The following is an 18,569-nucleotide window of genomic DNA, read 5'->3' on the forward strand; positions in this document are numbered from 1 at the left end:
ACTCGAAATATATATATATATATATTTAACTGCAGCACAGCATTCTAATCTAATTAATTATCGTCTAATTAATTATTTATTCTCTATTTCCCAGAATGAAATGTGATTAAATTTAACTTTTATATATGGCAACAATCCCAAATTAATTTTATAAAATTTATTTTTTATAATTATTTTCCTACTACAGCTCAAGCCCCCTGAAATCATACCATGCTCCCCAGGTTGAGATCTGTTTTAAAAGACAATAGGAAAACTAAGTGAGAGAAGCTCAGTAAAGCAAATATAAGTTTCCCAATTGTTTTATGCTCTTGTGATGCTGATTCACATATTTACATAATGATAAAATCACTTGCCTGATTTCTCTCTGGCCTGTACTTCTTGGCGCAGGACAGCAAGTGCCTGCTCAGTTTCCCCTTCTGGTTGTCCTCAAACGGACAGCTGGGACACTGGTGGAAGGCTGGGGCTCTCTCTAGTCGTCCTCTTACGTTATGTTCCGCTTCCATGTGATATAGAATGTCATGGGGACTCCTTACTTCCAACGGACAGAAATTACACCTATACACATAGTTCCTCATGTGCGGAGTCTCCAAGTGATGTGCCATCACCAGAGCTGATTCTGTTTTAAAGCTGCAAAACTCACATTTTTTCAATTCCAATTTAAAAGGTTCATTGGTTGCTTTACTAAATTCTAAACTTCTAATAAGAGAATTCATTGCTTGCTGCACTTCAGGAGTACATTTTGATCCTTCCCTTTCCTTTTTCCTTTTCTGAGATCGCAATAAATCCGTCTGTACATGTTCTTGCACCAAGTTAACACCAATTTGAATAAAGAATTTACCTAGGGGGTTGTCAAAATATGAACTACTTTTCTTGGACTTTTCTTCATCAGCTTTTCCGTCCTCGCCGGACTTTTCGCTCTCCTTGGATTCAGAACTTTTGTCTTCACTTTTCTCAGAATCTTTGGTTTCATCCTTTTCTTTAGAGTCATCATCTTTAGTTTTGGTCGCTTCCGCATCAACTTCCATCTTTTCATCTTTGGCATCATCATCTTTTGATTTTTCCTTATCATCCTTTTCGCTGCTATCGGACTTCTTATCTTCTTCTTCTTCTTCTTCAGATTTCTTTTCATCTTCTGCTTTTTTGTCTTCTTCATTCTTTTCTTTTTCTAATTGAGCCTTAATTTCTTTGATGGCTTGTTCTACCTGATCTACAAAGTTCTTCAAGGGTTTTATGGGTGGCTTCTCATAAACATACGGAACTATGAATGACGGAGCTTCAACTACATACATGTCGTCCGTTAGGGAAGGCAAGATGACAGGTGGAGTCTTTGAAGTGGCAGGGGGTGGGGAGGGAGTGGCTGATGGTGAGTGTGACATGGACAAAGGTTTTAGCTGAGTCTGTTTGAGAGGATGAGGATACATGCCTTGAGCCGGTAGAGCTACTGGCAGAACTGAATAACCCTGTCCTCGGGAAGATCCAGCAACTGTCGTAGAGTGTCCTAATGGTGAAGATGGTGATACTGGAACCGGACCTCTGCCCGAGAGAATAGAATTTGTATCAATTATAACCAAAGTCGGTTCTTTTTTACCCAGTTTTGTTTGCTTACTACCTGTAGCAATTTCCACTAACCTCTTCGGATCACTGACAACGACAGTTTTCTTTTTCTTATCAGACACAGGTGAATCCATGGCCAAAGGATCTTGTGGCACAATCTCTTCAATATCTGGATCATCATTTATCTTTTTCGGGGTTGTGAGTGTGGTACCCTTGATATCAGGTTCATCGATGTAAGTTTTTGGTTTATTGACATTTCGAGAACTTCTTCTAGGTGTGATATTCATAGGTTGCTGTGGGGTCTTTTTCTTTTTTCCTTTATCTGGTGTTTTTTCACTGTCCTCTTCAGTTTTGGTCTTATCAGGCGATTCTTCATTTTTTTCTCCATCTACTTCCATTTTTTCACCTTCCCCTTTGTCTTTTTCTTCTTTTTCCGATTCAGCGGTTTGACTTTCATCAACTGAATGGTCTTTGCTGCTGCTGTCTTTGAGTTCAGCTTCTTTGTCCGACTTTTCCAATGAAGCTTCAACATTTTCATTTTCTTGATTTTCATTCTTTTCATTTTCAGAAGAATCTATTTGTTTCTCTGGGGTGGAAGTATTATCTTGGTCATCTAAAGTCTTGTCTTCAGACTCATCTAGTGTTTCCTTTTCAATGTTTTCTACCTCCCCAGCACTTGATTCATTTCCTAAAGGGTCTCCAGCATCCTCTTCCTCCACCATCATAATGTCATCTTCCTCTCCTTGATTAGGTTCTTCTTCATCTTCATGGTTTTCTTCAACATTATTTTCTTCTTTTTCTTGGTCTTGATGTTCATCAAAGCCATTGCTAGATGTTCCTTCATCTTTTTCAGGCACTTCATTTTCTACAGCACTTTCAGATAACTCATCTTCACATTTTGAATTTATTCTATCGTTAGGTTCATTTAAACTATCACTGTCCTTCTCAGTTACATCACTGATACAGTTGATATCATTGGAACTAATTTTTTTCACAGTTTTAACTGTTTCATCGACGTCCATTGGTTCATCGTATGATCCGTTGACTTCTCCATTAACTCTTGTTTCACCTACAAAAAATGTAAACTGTTAGAAAACTGTCTAAATACAATTAATCACATTCAAATTTATTTTTATATAAAAAGAAACATTTTGTATTTAAAAGAAATTTTTTGCAGGCAATAATGCTGAGACGAATAAGGCCTAGGCCTAGCTGAGGGACAAAACAAGCTCGACCTTCACGACACCAATAGTAACAATCACAAATACATGTAGGCCACAATGCCTATATTTTTTAACATTTCATGGTAGTTTTGTAATTTCCCATATAGGTGGAGAAACTAGCCAAACTCAATCCGTTCTTTAAGGATCTCATTCTTTAAACAACTTCGGAGGTTAGGATGTGATAAAGATCATGGCCATGTATCTAAGTTGTTGTCGTTTAAGTCTTTGTACAGTAGACTCCCTCTTATCGGATAACAGGTTTTCCGGTTAAGCCGACGTCCCCAAAAACTCGATAAAACGGTCTATTTACTGTGATATTCAACTTAAATTTAGGAGAGCATTGTATTTAGACATGTGATCACTGGTGTCAAATCTTTCCCACGAGAACAGTTGTTTCAGTACCGCCCACATCCTGCCGATCTAGTCTGGTTAAACCAATGTGCTGATAAAAATTGTCCGGTTAAAGAGATGTCATTTCCTTTGAGTGAAGTCCGGTTAAAAGGTTTTACTAAAGAAAAAAAAAAAAAAGTTTAAAAGGTTAGGTTAGAGGGAGTTTACTGTAAATATTTATATGTGTTCAATGTTTGTACAAATTATACCAAATCTACAACATCTCAAGTAAGAGATGGCAAACAAGAAGTTTAGCTAGCCTATGAGACAAAGAACTGACGATAATGTTTTGACGTATAAACCTAGGTCTCCTCTATAAAAATAAATTAGATCGTAAGGTAAGCCTTAGATTTAATTACTTAATTGTTGTTACCAATCGTTTCCAGCTCCCTACTTGACACGCCAAATTCCTAGATCTACCCAAAACAATGTTTACACCCACCCTTCCCCTTGGTTTGATCTGAGATGCGAGGAGTTGGTTAGCAGAGTCAAGTTGCTAAGGGTTTTCTAAGGATCCTATCTATCCATGCATCCTATCTAGGATTTTGTTTTTATTTATTAATTCGATTTACAAATATGTATCGTATTGCATTTATTAAATTATAAAATTGGATTTTAAAAGAATATGTTTAAATCTCATAAAATATAATAATCCTGCTACGATTATTTTAGTATTAAATTATTTTTCCCTATTTAGGCTACATTTAATTGCTTCAAAATCTACACATGCGCCCTCACCCGTAACACTAACCTTAAAAACCCCCTCGTATTACTCATAACAGTTTGTTCAGTAATGAACAGTTGTTCAATTTATTATTTAGCCTAAAAATAAATTGGTTCCTCATCACTTAGGTTGAATTTAACTTAAAAATTACCTGATAATAAAGCAAGATTGGATAAATCTGTATGATTATGTGATGGGGAAAAAGCTTCCGCATGGACACCCTCTGGTTTGAAAGGTTAATCGCCTGCTCGAGAGTTTACAGGGTAGCCTACCTAACGAGACCTAATTGTTAGATTTAGCTTAAAAATTCAAACTTACTATTTTGTTGAAGTATTTCTTCACTTGTGTCGCCATTTTCGGACATTGTTGATGCCATGATGTTCCAGCACCAAAACAATCAAAACTGAAACAATAAAAAGGAAGGTTAATAAGTTAGCCTACTATAAAATCCAAAGATTACAAGGACATAAGGTGTAAAACGCCTGAAGACCTATAAACTAGTAATTTATGCTGCTTTAGACAACTCCTACACAGCAGACTTCCACCAATTCAGCTCATATAACTACGCCTAGTTATGTTTATTCCTAGCAGGAGTTTTTAGTCTCATACTAGCTGTGTACCCGTTCTACGCACGGGGATCTTATAATATTCAGTTGAAACCTTCTTATATAACGAACAGCAGTTGGTTTGCATATTTTAAGATATGCTGGCCAAACTATTATACATAGCTTCATTTTATGTTGTTTTTTGTTGTTCCGGATCGGTATGACAATCAATAAAAGGTTAAATTACCTCTGTGTCTGCCGGTCGATCCTATAACGGTAGGCTTACTTTTATTTTTACTATCTGATCTCGTTTGCATGGCTCAATCACGTCCTGGTTGAAGTTCGTTCGCTACGCTCACTCACCTGTATGTTGGAGCTCGTTCGCTGCGCTCACTTTCCTTCAGGTTAGCTCGTTCGCTACGCTCACTTGCCTTCAGGTTAGCTCGTTCGCTACGCTCACTCGCCTCCAGGTTGCAAATTAGCTGTTGTCATAAATGTAAAAGAAATAATAGTGCTAGTGCTGCACCCTGTTGGTAATCCTTGTAACTTTAATGCTATTGAACATCACAGAACAGAACCAACTTGTTTAATTGAAACAGCTGTTAAGATTCAATAATTTCATTTCTCATAAGGTTAACATGGGCTTCCAGAAATTCCACGTCAAAAATCGACAAAAACTTGATTTTCAAGGGTTTACTGTTAAATATCTAACTGTCTCATATTCGATGAAATACGTCTAAAACCATCTCATATATGTATAGTATTTGGAAAATAAGTTTCAGGCGGGACAGTGCTATAGTTATTGAGGAGTAGTTGTAATAAAGTGCGTATTTTAGCGTTACCAAGAGAATGACAGATAGACAGACAGACAGACAGACAGACAGAAATTGAGATAAGGTTTGATTCGGTTTCTCTGACCTATGAAATGTAAAAATAACCAAAAAGTTCATTATTCTAAGCAATGTACAGACAAAACTCTAATTTTATTTATATAGATTATAATACAAGGAAGTAAAAAGAAAAAATAGAGAAGAGATTAATTCAAATTTAACCCTGCCTGCAATGAGTGTGGTGAGTTTTTTGCTTTTTCCCATGTTTTGTAAAATTTTAAAGCATGTTTAAAACAGTTTTATTTATTTATTTTGCATGGTGTGCTCTTTGGACTTTCTGGTGTGCTTTCTGCTTTAGCTTGTGAGTCAACAGGAAATACAACTTTTTTTTGTTAGTTTTTAGTGACTTGGTCAATTGTGAATATTTACTGAAGTGCTCAATAAATCTTGAATCTATGCAAAAATCTACGCCTCTATTACACACCTAGTATTGTTGTGCTGACAGATTACCTGCCTAAGTTAGTGTTTAAACTTATTTCAAGTTAGGCCTGCCAGAGGCAGACTGCCTGCCTACTGGCCTTGTGTAAACGTGGCTGTAGGCTACGTTACTTGTATTTATTTCCATTAACGTCACCATGCGAACCTATGATTTTTATAAGTTATCACTAGAAACTAAATTTATAACTAGATCTAAAAAAAAACTGTGAATAAAAATTTCTGCGCACACAAATATTATTGGATCTACTGTTGTTTGGTGTTTATTCAATTATTTCATTTGTTTACATTCTGGTCTGCTTGCTCCATAACAGTAAACTAAAACCAAAATTAAAATACGAAAACTGATGAGGAGAAGGTAAGAGATACCGGTAGGCCTATAATAAATTTAAGTTACTGGTAGGCCTACTGGTAATGCAAGGACATTAAAAGTACAAATTTTACAAAAAATCAAACATAAAAACAACTGATCACTTAATATTGTGCATGTGCAGACTAATAGATCTTATTTAGGTATGTGGGGAAGAAAGGTCGGGCCTAAGGCGGATTTGTGACTGTATTGAGCGTTTAGAAGTTAGGTTATATTTAGGAAGGTAAAGTTTCTAGGTATAAATAGGTGTTGAACCTCAAACTTAATTTTAATACAGTCACGAATCAGCATAATGTCCGACCTGTCTTTCTCACATGCCTTTTCTGTTATCAATTGGAATTTTGAAATATTACAGCAAGTTTGGGTTGGTTAACAGTTTCATTTTAATTAACTTATATCCCTTTTGTAAGATAACAGTAACTTACTGGGGGTTACTTACTTCATGAGTTACCTACTCATGAAGCTAAATGGTCAATAAGACTAAATCAAACTGAACATGTAACTTATGGCATGGCCTACTGAAACTGTATAAATATTCCAAATCCATCATGGCTGTCATTATTAAATATTCGGCTAACATCAATTTATCTGTCTGGTGGTTTTCTTGTTGGGTAGGCTACAGTTTTTTTTTTTTTTTTTTTTTTTTTTTAACTGAACTACGCTAATACCGATTCAAACTAAAAATATTGATAAATAGGCTAAATAAATATTTTAAACAAAGTTATATCAATTATCAAATGAAACTGAATAGCCTAACCTAACTAACCAACTTGCTGATAATGAAAAAATCTAATCAAGGTTTACTAATCGAATTGATAGTTCCAATCAATTAGCGTACCAAGCCCAGTTAAGAAACTAAGTTGCCGTTCTTGTTTCCCAAACTAGGCTATATTATTTAACTCTAGTCAGGCTACCATTCTTAAAAAATAGCTTTTTCTTTATTATCCTAACTATTTTAACACGTTCGCTACCGCAATAATGCAAAATTTTTTATTCGGATAGACTAGTGAAGCACATACCGTATGCGACGGCCGGTTTCTACCTATAGACTGCCATCGCATATTCGGTAGACTCCCTCTTATCCGGACATCGGTTTAACCGGACTACACTCGGCGGAAATGACGTCTCTTTAACCGGACAATTTTATTCAACACATTGGTTTTTATCAGGACAACCGGACTAGATCAGCAGGAAGTGGGCAGTACTGAAATGAATGTCCTCGTGGGAAAGATTTGAGAACAGTGATCCCAAGTCTAAATACAATGCTCTCCTAAATTTAAGTAAAATATCACAGTAAACAGTCCGTTTTAACGAGTTTTTTTGGGGACGTCCGTTTAACTAGAAATCCCGCTATCCGGACTGGTCTCAGTCCCGAGGAGTCCGGATAAGAGGGAGTCTAATGTAGACTGACGACACATATTTGCGTCGGTGTTCCAATGTTATCAAAATGCTTATATCTTTTTAACGGTATATTTGAAGGCACTGAATTCTCTGCAGTAGTCTACAGGGATGTCTCAAGCACAACTGCGTCACTTGGTCTGTGGATATAATGATTGGTGACATCATATGATAGTTAGAAAAACTGGTCTTTACTTTTCTGCATCACTGTATGTATGTATGCTGTTTTATCCTATGTAGCTTTTATATTTGTTCAGTTATAAACTGTTCTTGAATAATCTGTTTTTTACTTACCGGTAGCCTACTTTCACCTCAAAACAAACAAAAATTAACTATCGCATATTTGAGGCGTTTGGGCTATTTCAAGAAAAATTTGATATTTTTCACTAGGTACCGGTACCGTATAGTCTTTGCTGGAGACCGGGCGACGCAAATATGCTACATTACAAAAGGTTATCAAAAATATAAAAAAACAAGAATATATTATTTAAACAAACACGATTGCAGTGTAAAGTAAATGATCACTGTTTAACAGGTTTTTGCCCGTGGTCTGGGTATTAACCAAGTGACAGCCGGTCTATGTGTTAAGATTAAATTGTATAACTTACTTCGGTCCGTGGCAATGATCGCGGCGTCGCATATATGCGATGCTTGGTAGCAAATGTGTTAAGTGTGAGTCCTAAGTTAATATTCACTTTGAGTCACTTAAAAGAATCGATGATCGAAAATCGATAGCCTAATTAATATCAAGTTTCTGGTGAGGAAATATCGTACTAACAAAAATCTAAGTTAAGTAGTCAGTTAGATTTAATTTAACTTACAAACTTAAACAAAAATTTTCAAGAATGGTTCAAATACTTGCATTCAGTACCGGTAATCTTAACTGCTGCTTTTTGTGGCAACTATAGCTTCGGTTCAGCTAGGAACCATCTTCAGGCCATACAATGTGTCGTTATAGGCTACCTTATTTACTTCCGCCCGGTCACGTCACCTGTCTCGTGTCCCTGAGTGCTCGGTAGTTTTTTAATGTTAATTGTTCGTCAATTAATCAATGTGCGTGTTTGTGTGTGATTTTGTACTTATATTTTAAATGACGACCTTCATATAGGCCTACGGAGGTAAATAGCGGCACCTTGTACGGCCTGAAGATGGTTCCTAGCTGAACCAAAACTATAGTTGCCACAAGCAGTAGTTTGGATTACTGAATGCAGGTTTTTAAACCATTATAAATTAAACAAACACTTTAAACAGCTGAGTTTAGTTACGTTAATGAACGCTTCTTGCAGGCGTTAAATTATTCGCAGAGGATACGCGTCCAGTAACAGGACGTGGATTAGGCGTCCGGCAGTTACTGTCATAACCTAACCTAACCAACCAAACTTGCTGATAATGAAAAAAAATCAAATGAAGGTTCAATTCTCTTCATAACATAAAATTATAAATGCCAAAAATTCTAACAAAAGATGTACAGTTAAGAAGAAATTACATTCAAAGCAAAATCTGTGACAAAAAGTTAAAGAAACCGATGGGTTTCGAACCTTGGACCTCTTGGATACCTATCAGTCGAGCACTCTATCCACTACCTAAGTTACACCACGAACAACGCTGGCCGAACATCGTATCGTTGTGGTAATGGCGTTCCGGGACCCCACAACCCGGTGACGTCACTACCGGACGCCTAATCCACGTCTGGTTACCGGACGATCCTCTGTGTAAATTATTTTCAGCTGAAAATCTTATTTCTGGTGATGTACAAATCAAGGTTCCCTTGGCCACGTTTAAGTAACTTAAATAATTACGTTAAGTTAACAATTGTACCAAGTTACTTGTTGATAACAACTTGTGGTGTCTACTTTCCTCATCAGGGCCGCTTTATGCAAATCCTACAAGGTAGAGTTAGGTAGGTGTGATTTGTCTAATTGTTTCATTCAAATTTCAATCTAAGTAGGCTCTAACTTAAGTTGTTTATTACGCCTTTCTTTTTGCAACTTAGGTCGGGTACAGTTTCCTAACTGGGCTATGCTAATATCGATTGAAACTATCGATTCGATTAGAAAACCTTCATGCAATTTTTTCACCATCAGCAAGTTTGGTTGGTTAGGTTAGGTTATGATAGTTTAATTTGATAATAAATATATTTAAAAATATCGATTATTAATCAATATTTTCAATTCGATAGTTTTAATCGATATTAGCATAGCCCAGTTAAGAAACTGTACCCCTTAGGTCTAATAATTTAAATAGGCTACTAACTTAGGTTTTTTTTACTAACTTTGGGATCAGAATGAAGTTATAAATTTGATACTTAAGTTTAGAGCTGTGTTAAGGTTAGATCTAAGTAGGTATGTCCTTAAACTTAAGTTAGGCCTAGCCTACCAACAGAGGAGGTTATGTTTATTAATAAACTTGACATGGGATTGTGTCACAAAAAACAAGTAAATTTGTCCTGCAAACGAGATGAAACATTAAACTTAGATGAAATTAATCGTAAGTTACCTTAATTCTAAAAAAATTATCGATTTAGAATTTCAAAATGGCGTCCTACCTCCCGTAGGCTATACAACGGGATCATACCATAGGTTGAGGTTGAACGAAGATAGTAGAGGTCAGCGATTGAAAAATCAATTCTTTACACTTCAAATTAATCCACTTTGATAGGCGAATCAAAATTGAAAGTTACTGAATGCAGCACATTAACCACAAAGCTGGTGACAAATGAACTGATAACATAATAAATCTCGATTGACATTTAGGGTTAAAACTGGAATAAAATGGCAACAGGACGACACTTCAATCAAAACTTCTTCATTAACATGAAACAAACACTGAATAATTTAAAAACACTTCACAACTACTCAACCGGCTACGCGTAGTATTTATTTTCCGAATTCCGATTTGTCCGAATAACAACCTACCACAAACCAGGTAATGAGTCCGTAATGGTAATAAGTTGAAGTTTTATTCGCTAGAGTGTGCTGGTATCAACAAAGCACATTGTAGTTTGGTACTGAGAAAATTAATCCATAAATTTTGACATAAAGATACCCTCATTACGAAAGAATTTGAATTTGTCAACGACGGGGACGATATACATTCATTTCGTAGCCATAATACAATTCAATTATCACAAAATGAGCAATTTTTAAGCAATTTACACCTCCCGCCATTTCCAATACAAGAGAGATACGTAACAGCAGAACGTTTTCTGATTGCAGTAGCTACTGCTAGCCGCCGCTGATTTGGTCAAGCGTCATATGAAATGTCAATATAGAGCAAAGACGGTAAAACTAGTAATAATTATACATAAATTTACCTTAGAATCAACAATGGAGTATCCAAATCAACTTGGAACGAGAATTATCATGACGGAAACACCAAAACGACTTGTTTGTAGCCGACGTCACTAACCCTCGAACAGCTCCTAAAACGCCAAAGAGTGCCAAGATGGCGACTGCGATCACGTGACCATAAAATTATGACGGAGCGTGTAATGAGAAAATTTAAAAAATAATTATTTTAATAAGTGGTAGAAGGTCAGGCAGAATGGACCAATCCAATACAAACCAAAAATGAAAATTTTGGAATTTTAATGATTTTATGGCTAATTGTATTTTTTATTTATGTTTATAATTTATGTTATAACATAAATAATTTATAAATTAACTAACTGCGTGATTGATATAAATTTGTAAAAGATTACAGTTATGAGACGGATTTACAAACGTTATTGTAGCCTCCTATATTTCAAAATTAATTTCATGCCAATTTTTGTAATACTTATCTAATCGTAATAATAATTGTTCATTAAAATAATGGATTCATGTCGTAATGGAACCGTCCCATAAATATTTCTATATTATGCATTATCGAGTTAAATTTGAAACAATTTCGCACAGACCAAACAAAAATACTTCTCTTAATGATGCCAATCGATTCGTGTAAATTAGTAACATTTAAAAAAAATCTGGAAATGAAAGTAAGTAACATGGTAAAACGATCAGGTTATTTGTTAAAAACGATACAGTATGCTTTCTGATAAATCTCGCAGACCACAGGTACAATTAATTTGCAACCAATTATCAAATAAGTTGCAAAGATTCTAGAATTCAAGTACAATACAACTTGGACGCATGATAAACTCAATGGAATTCAAATATCAAGGAAAGTGTCATCGGTTCCTCAGTTTTAAAATTCTCTGTCAAACAACATTCTAATCACTGTACGTGAAGTACAGTATCACAAACACAGGTGTGAACGGTCAAGATATCAATCACAGACGGGAGACAGCCGCTGGCAATGACCTACAATTTGTCAACTCAAGGTCGACCGACACAATCGTACGTCAACTTGTGATTGTTCAGAGGCGCAAGCGGGATTTCGGAAATAGTAATTTATCCGACGCCAGAGAATACTAAATAAGGTTCGTGATCGATTAATTATTTAACTGCGTTAGGCGAGACGACGGTTCAACGTCCACAGACAACGGGACTTATTTCTCCTTTAGTTACTTTTATTCCCAACACCTTCTGGGTCACGCTGGCGTGAAAGTAATAAAAATTGATAAACGACCTTGAATAGTAAAGCCGCGCCCAGCGCGCTATTTGAGCATAACATCTACCTTACACCCCTCGACGTTAGAATGGTTTCGCCCAATCCTCGGCTCTTACTATGTGGCACTTTCGCGCATGCGCTCCTTCTCCTTTTTACTTGTACGTCCTAACGGCTCTCTTTTCCCACTCGCTTCGTCGGCGTCCGCTTCACACCGTGGTTCGCGAATAGCGTGCGGTATAGCCGATAGCCGGTAACTATTTCATAGCTGAAAAAAACTCGCTTAGGTTTGGCGAGGAGAAAATGGGTGGAATGGAGGAAGGCGATTACGAACGCGGTGGAAATAAATAATAATGTTATAATAAAGTTGTAAATCGATGGTTCCATTTAGCGGTAAAAAATTTAGTACCGGTGGCTACTGTACCAGCGCGCGCGTCCATGGTAAAGTTGTGAGATGACGAGTGATTATTGATAAGGTATAAACATATTTCAACATCAAATTAGACAAAATTGTAAACATGAAAAAAAGTTTTAGAATAGGGTGTAATAAAAAGTTTTAGGGAACGCGACACTTGAATAAAGGACAAAGATTGGAAAATTGGTCCAATTCATGAATGTCAAAATGTTTTAACTTCCTGAATTGCCCAAAGTTTTAGCTCCAAAGTACAAGATATGAAATATGAAACAATACTGAAAAGTATGCTCCAGATTGGTGTTTGATCCGGCAAACCATCCTGCGTAAAAATCTTGTGATTTCAATGATGCCTGAAAAGTGAAGCGAGTCTATATACAGTGTGTCAGCGACATAAATCTACTCCAAATCGGTCAACGCGTATGCAGTTGAGAGAGAATTAGTGTGGGCAAAAATTAATTATGAAAAGATTACCCATTCGTTTGTTGAATCAAACAAATCTACTTTTGTAAAGTGTGTACACTTATAAAACGCTATGTTGTTCACGTAGCCGACCAAATAATTAACAATGAAAACTGCAAAAATATCACCACTCACCCCTTTTAATATTTAACTAAGACTAATACGCATGAAAAAAATACATTGTAAAATATAACGACACATCAGTACTGTGCAATTCTCATAAAAATATACTGGTTTAAGTGTTCAGTTTTTATTATAGTTTATTTAAGTGGACTATTCATTGAACTTCGTTGTCAAATCTGAAAGATATGCGTTTTGTTGTTAACAAACAGGTTTTCTAAGTGCAGTTATGATGTGTGCAACAGAAGTTAATTAATTCAAAATAAACAAAAAATATAGCTTCACGATTTTTTATAACATTGTGACAATTAATAAAAACACGGTACAGTTTTGTTTTCGTATCTTTCAGCGACAGAAAGTTTTGCCTACAAAGAACAGTAGTATAATGTACGAGCTAAAAAAAACTAACTCATTAAATTAGACATCGATTTAATCTAGTGAAACACACCAGAAGTCACGAATAAAACTACATTATATAATCTGAAAATATAAATCAAAAGAGAAAGATTGTCTACAACCAGATACTTCGTGTCATATAGTATAGGTTATATGTAGGTACAGGTACGCTAAAATGAGAGAGATAATTTAAAACTGTTTATAAATGATAAATCGAGTAATTCCAAGCGTCGTTTCAGGACAAACCATTTTCCAAAGCTACTAGAAATTAAAGTTAATTCATCAACCTTCAAGTATATACATAATTTTATGGATCGCCTAAAACAACAGAGGTACTATAAAACTATAAATATTTATACTAGGGAACAATCTTAAAAAAGATACGGATCTGCACATCAGCAACATATCTTGAGCTAGATGCTAGACGTAACATTCCGAATTATAGCTAGAACTTCTGGAATCGTAAGGATACAGTAGTTAAAACGAAATAGGTCGTCTCAAAGAGATAGTCTCAAACAAAAGAGATAGTTTTTAAGATATAGATTTACTTAAAAGCGAAAGATCTTGTATAATAGTTATAGGTTACATCGAATCAACTTAAACAATATAAATCATATCTATATAAATAAAATTAGAGTTTTGTCTGTACATTGCTTAGAATAATGAACTTTTTGGTTATTTTTACATTTCATAGGTCAGAGAAACCGAATCAAACCTTATCTCAATTTCTGTCTGTCTGTCTGTCTGTCTGTCTGTCTGTCATTCTCTTGGTAACGCTAAAATACGCACTTTATTACAACTACTCCTCAATAACTATAGCACTGTCCCGCCTGAAACTTATTTTCCAAATACTATACATATATGAGATGGTTTTAGACGTATTTCATCGAATATGAGACAGTTAGATATTTAACAGTAAACCCTTGAAAATCAAGTTTTTGTCGATTTTTGACGTGGAATTTCTGGAAGCCCATGTTAACCTTATGAGAAATGAAATTATTGAATCTTAACAGCTGTTTCAATTAAACAAGTTGGTTCTGTTCTGTGATGTTCAATAGCATTAAAGTTACAAGGATTACCAACAGGGTGCAGCACTAGCACTATTATTTCTTTTACATTTATGACAACAGCTAATTTGCAACCTGGAGGCGAGTGAGCGTAGCGAACGAGCTAACCTGAAGGCAAGTGAGCGTAGCGAACGAGCTAACCTGAAGGAAAGTGAGCGCAGCGAACGAGCTCCAACATACAGGTGAGTGAGCGTAGCGAACGAACTTCAACCAGGACGTGATTGAGCCATGCAAACGAGATCAGATAGTAAAAATAAAAGTAAGCCTACCGTTATAGGATCGACCGGCAGACACAGAGGTAATTTAACCTTTTATTGATTGTCATACCGATCCGGAACAACAAAAAACAACATAAAATGAAGCTATGTATAATAGTTTGGCCAGCATATCTTAAAATATGCAAACCAACTGCTGTTCTTTATATAAGAAGGTTTCAACTGAATATTATAAGATCCCCGTGCGTAGAACGGGTACACAGCTAGTCATACTATAAATATAATTTCAAACTAAATATTTAGGCAGCAGATCACAAAAAAGCATAAAAATGTTTTTTTTTTAACTACAACAGAATCATCTGAATTGAAAAGATCACCTCAAGTGAGACTCTTAGATTGAAGACGATCTTTAACTATCAGGATTGGATGTATGACAAACTTTAGTGATCGTGTCAAAATGTGCATAAAGATTGTCTAAGGAAAACAGATAAGCTCAAATGATGAATCATATTAAACCAGAGAGGTTATCTAATATCATTAATCAGCAAAAAATCTAACACTCGTTTCAATGCCAAACTAGAAATTTATTCACAGAATACTATATGGATTGTTTTAAACTTAAGAGACTGCTGGTAAAGGATCCCGTATGAACATAAAGTTATTAATTATTTTCTTATGACGAAAGACAAAATCGACGACATATAGCTGAGTGGTTATAGTGTTATAGTATTCAAAAAGATCGCCGGTTCCATCCTGAGAAAAGTCAGTAGACTTTTGATGGTTCGAAATTAAACCCAGCTGTTCCTGATCATTGAATTATTGGACAAATGCTCCTGTTGAAGAAATAGCTAGTCTTGGTCAGTAACAAAGCTAACACATCTCACTCAATTCTACAAAATTCTACACTCATCCTTAACTCATATTCGGGTTATACGCACCTAGGTGGCGTCCCCATCTGAATGATTTGATAATTAATTGATAGGGTAAATGTTGACTCGATATCAACATGTACTTTCAAAATCGCAGGTAAATCCACTATTTAAATCCACGCAATTGTCAAATAGAAAATCGTTTCTCAAATGTTGTGAAGTTCCAACAAGTGACGAGTACACGACAACAATAGTGGTGACGTCATCGAGGATGACAATTTTACTGAGAATCGATTCTAGGTTATGTGGATACAACTCGATTCACCAGTAATCACTTGTGATGAAATGCTTGATATATTGCACAACTATTTTCCCTTTACTAAAAGGAAAAGTTACGTTAAATAGTTGTGTGGCTCACTCCATTGTCGGATTTAGAAAAATGTTCTTCCATAGATAGCGACTGTTTGCTTACTTTACTTGAGGAATGAAAATGCTACTTCGCATTAGTAGCGTTAAACATGTGAATTATTAGTTAATGGCATAAGTTAATACGAGAAACAGAACCCATAACGATAACGCAATTCCTAAGGTCCGATAATCTAGTATCAAACTCTAACCTTTTGAATAACATTTATTTCATAAACATGAATACGCAATGTGAAGAATTTATTTACCGATCTTATTAAAAACTCACAATGAGGATCTTTGCTGCTGTATAACTGAACGAAAATATGGAAGAGATTATCCTAATCTTAAAATAAGAGTTAAGTATGATGAGTGAGCGAAACACGCCCGATTGAACAACTTTAGAGCACAGGAAACGTTGTTACGAATTTGGATAGTGAGTGTACTGAATATTACGTCACTCATGACTTACATCGAATGGAAAAGAAAAGCTCAAGTTTACTGCTCGTCGTGAGTGTATCCAGGCGATCGGAGCCCTGGATAGCTTTCCTAATAGTGACGTCATTGAAGTCCATTCGTGTGTAAAATAGTTTAAAATTAAATTTGGTGATAAGCCATCGTTAAAAGATCTTTATATAAAACGCATTGCTTTTCAAATGAAGACTTTATGGACATACGGGGAAGAAGCTACTACAGTATACCGTAGGTGGCACGGCAGGACCTAGACCCGGGACCGATATACTTTTTAATTTCGATGTTCCTAGAAGCCTAAAACACTATACGTAAACTCAAAAGTGCGCGAATTTGTAACGGTTTACAATACTTCCGAAAGAACAGTCTTCACAAAACAGGCGAAGAAGTGGTTCGAATCAGAGACGAAAGGAAAGAAGAAGAAAAGGCTGAAGGACGATGAGTTGACCGGTTTGATAAACATGATAAAACATCCCAACTCCCAACACAACACAACAGACAACAGGAGCAAAAGGCGGGAAAACACGGCGAACTACCCTTTTTCACTTCCTCCTCTTATACACGTACAGAAAATGTCCTTGTTTTTGTTTAAGGACTAACTTAAGTACTACTAATCAAAATCTATGGTATCTTTAGGATTTTTTAAATCTTGATGAAATTATGATTTTAAATTGCGTTTTCCTATAAAACCCCATAAACTAACGGAAAACATCGTATTTCCAAAAGAACTGTTTGAACGACTATAATACAAATTTGGTATATCACGGTCCTTACCTTATAACTATCAACAAAATGGTACGACCCCCAATTATGTAAAAATTACAGTTCAAAAGTGATAGCGATTTTTGCGATTCTACCCATCCATACAATATCATACTCACTCCTAACGCTTGTCCAAGATAAGGGTTGTTGACAAGCTAATGGGAGAAAGTATGTGTCAGATTGCTGACACAGTTTATTGTGGCACAGGATACATTCACCACGAGCTAGCGAGGCGAGGACTAGGAAAGAAACTACTTGATGCACTCGTAATCGACGTCATCGCATGTACAATAATCGAATCAGCCATCACTAGACAGCTGGACATTGTTGCATTGTGAAGGGGGTGTAGGCACATGACCCAGGCTGTAATCCTCTTAATCACGGTCGGTTGACCTGTCAGTTCTAGGTCGGTGTCGAACGCTTCATCATACCGTGCGGGGTGCATAGCCGAACTGTTCGCAGCAAATTGTTAGCTCTATCACCGTCGCTGTCAAAGCGTATCGTTTGTAGGTTAAATTTAAATTAAACTTAACTGTCATAACCTAACCAAACTTGTTGATAATGAAAAAATCGAATGAAGGTTTACTAATCAAAAAAATAGTTCTATTCATGAAATAAAATTACAAATGCCTAAAATTCAATTTTTATAATTTCTTTATTATAAAATTAAACCATCATAGCCTAACCAAACTAACCAAACTTGCTGATAATGAAAAAGTCGAAAAAAAGTTTACTAAACGAAAAATAGTTCTGGTCATAAAATTATAAATTCTAACAAAATTCTCGATTCCCCACCCCTTCCCCGGTGACCAGTACCCTCAGGCCATAAATTAGGGGGATTAACCCAAACAAAGATCTGGGCCGTTGTCCGTCTCCCTTGTGAAGGTCATAAGATCGTCAGGAGGAAAATCTAATGTTTTCCAGTAGTTCGAAACAGTACCAAGCCATACATGATATTAATATATTTGGACTATTGAATGGTCTTGGCCAAAATACACAGTTCCGAGTCAGCAACAAAAAGTTATATTAGAAATCTAAACAAAGTTAGGAATACAGGGCCGATTGCCAGTTGCTTTGACTTTGACTGGGACGGGTGGTGTCGTCCTGTAATCCAGCTACTAGGAGGTCACGAATTGTGGATATTTATAGGGATGCACTGTGGATGCGATGCTCCCTGGTGTGGATTAACGTCCGCACTAGTGAGTACTACGACTATCCGCAGTACTATACTGATAATTAGACCAATTCGTAGATTACAAGGAAAAAATGTGGTTCGGATTCCACTATAAACTGTAGGTCCCTTAGTTGCCATT

The 18,569-nt window shown here is 36.0% G+C and overlaps 1 protein-coding gene across 11 annotated transcripts in view; it reads right to left on the reverse strand.

Annotated features, from left to right (window-relative positions):
• LOC128993898 (protein hsr-9-like) overlaps positions 1-18,569 on the reverse strand; it is a 49,382-nt gene that overhangs the window by 12,210 nt on the left and 18,603 nt on the right. For 8 of the 11 annotated variants that reach the window (XM_054417982.1, XM_054417981.1, XM_054417978.1 and 5 more), the window contains exons 3-4: positions 4,210-4,294; positions 354-2,623 (exon numbers count right to left, since the gene is read on the reverse strand). In XM_054417982.1, the coding sequence (XP_054273957.1) occupies positions 354-2,623; positions 4,210-4,267 (2,328 nt within the window). In that variant the 5' untranslated portion in view covers positions 4,268-4,294. Of the gene's footprint in view, positions 1-353; positions 2,624-4,209; positions 4,295-10,074; positions 10,449-10,842; positions 10,952-18,569 lie in introns of those variants that run through there. The other 3 variants (XM_054417972.1, XM_054417975.1, XM_054417973.1) reach the window with 3 other exon arrangements.

This window comes from Macrosteles quadrilineatus, unplaced genomic scaffold (genome assembly GCF_028750875.1).
Source record: "Macrosteles quadrilineatus isolate MER2022 unplaced genomic scaffold, UCM_ALF_1.0 Scaffold_5__1_contigs__length_97177068, whole genome shotgun sequence".
Classification (NCBI taxonomy): domain Eukaryota; kingdom Metazoa; phylum Arthropoda; class Insecta; order Hemiptera; family Cicadellidae; genus Macrosteles; species Macrosteles quadrilineatus.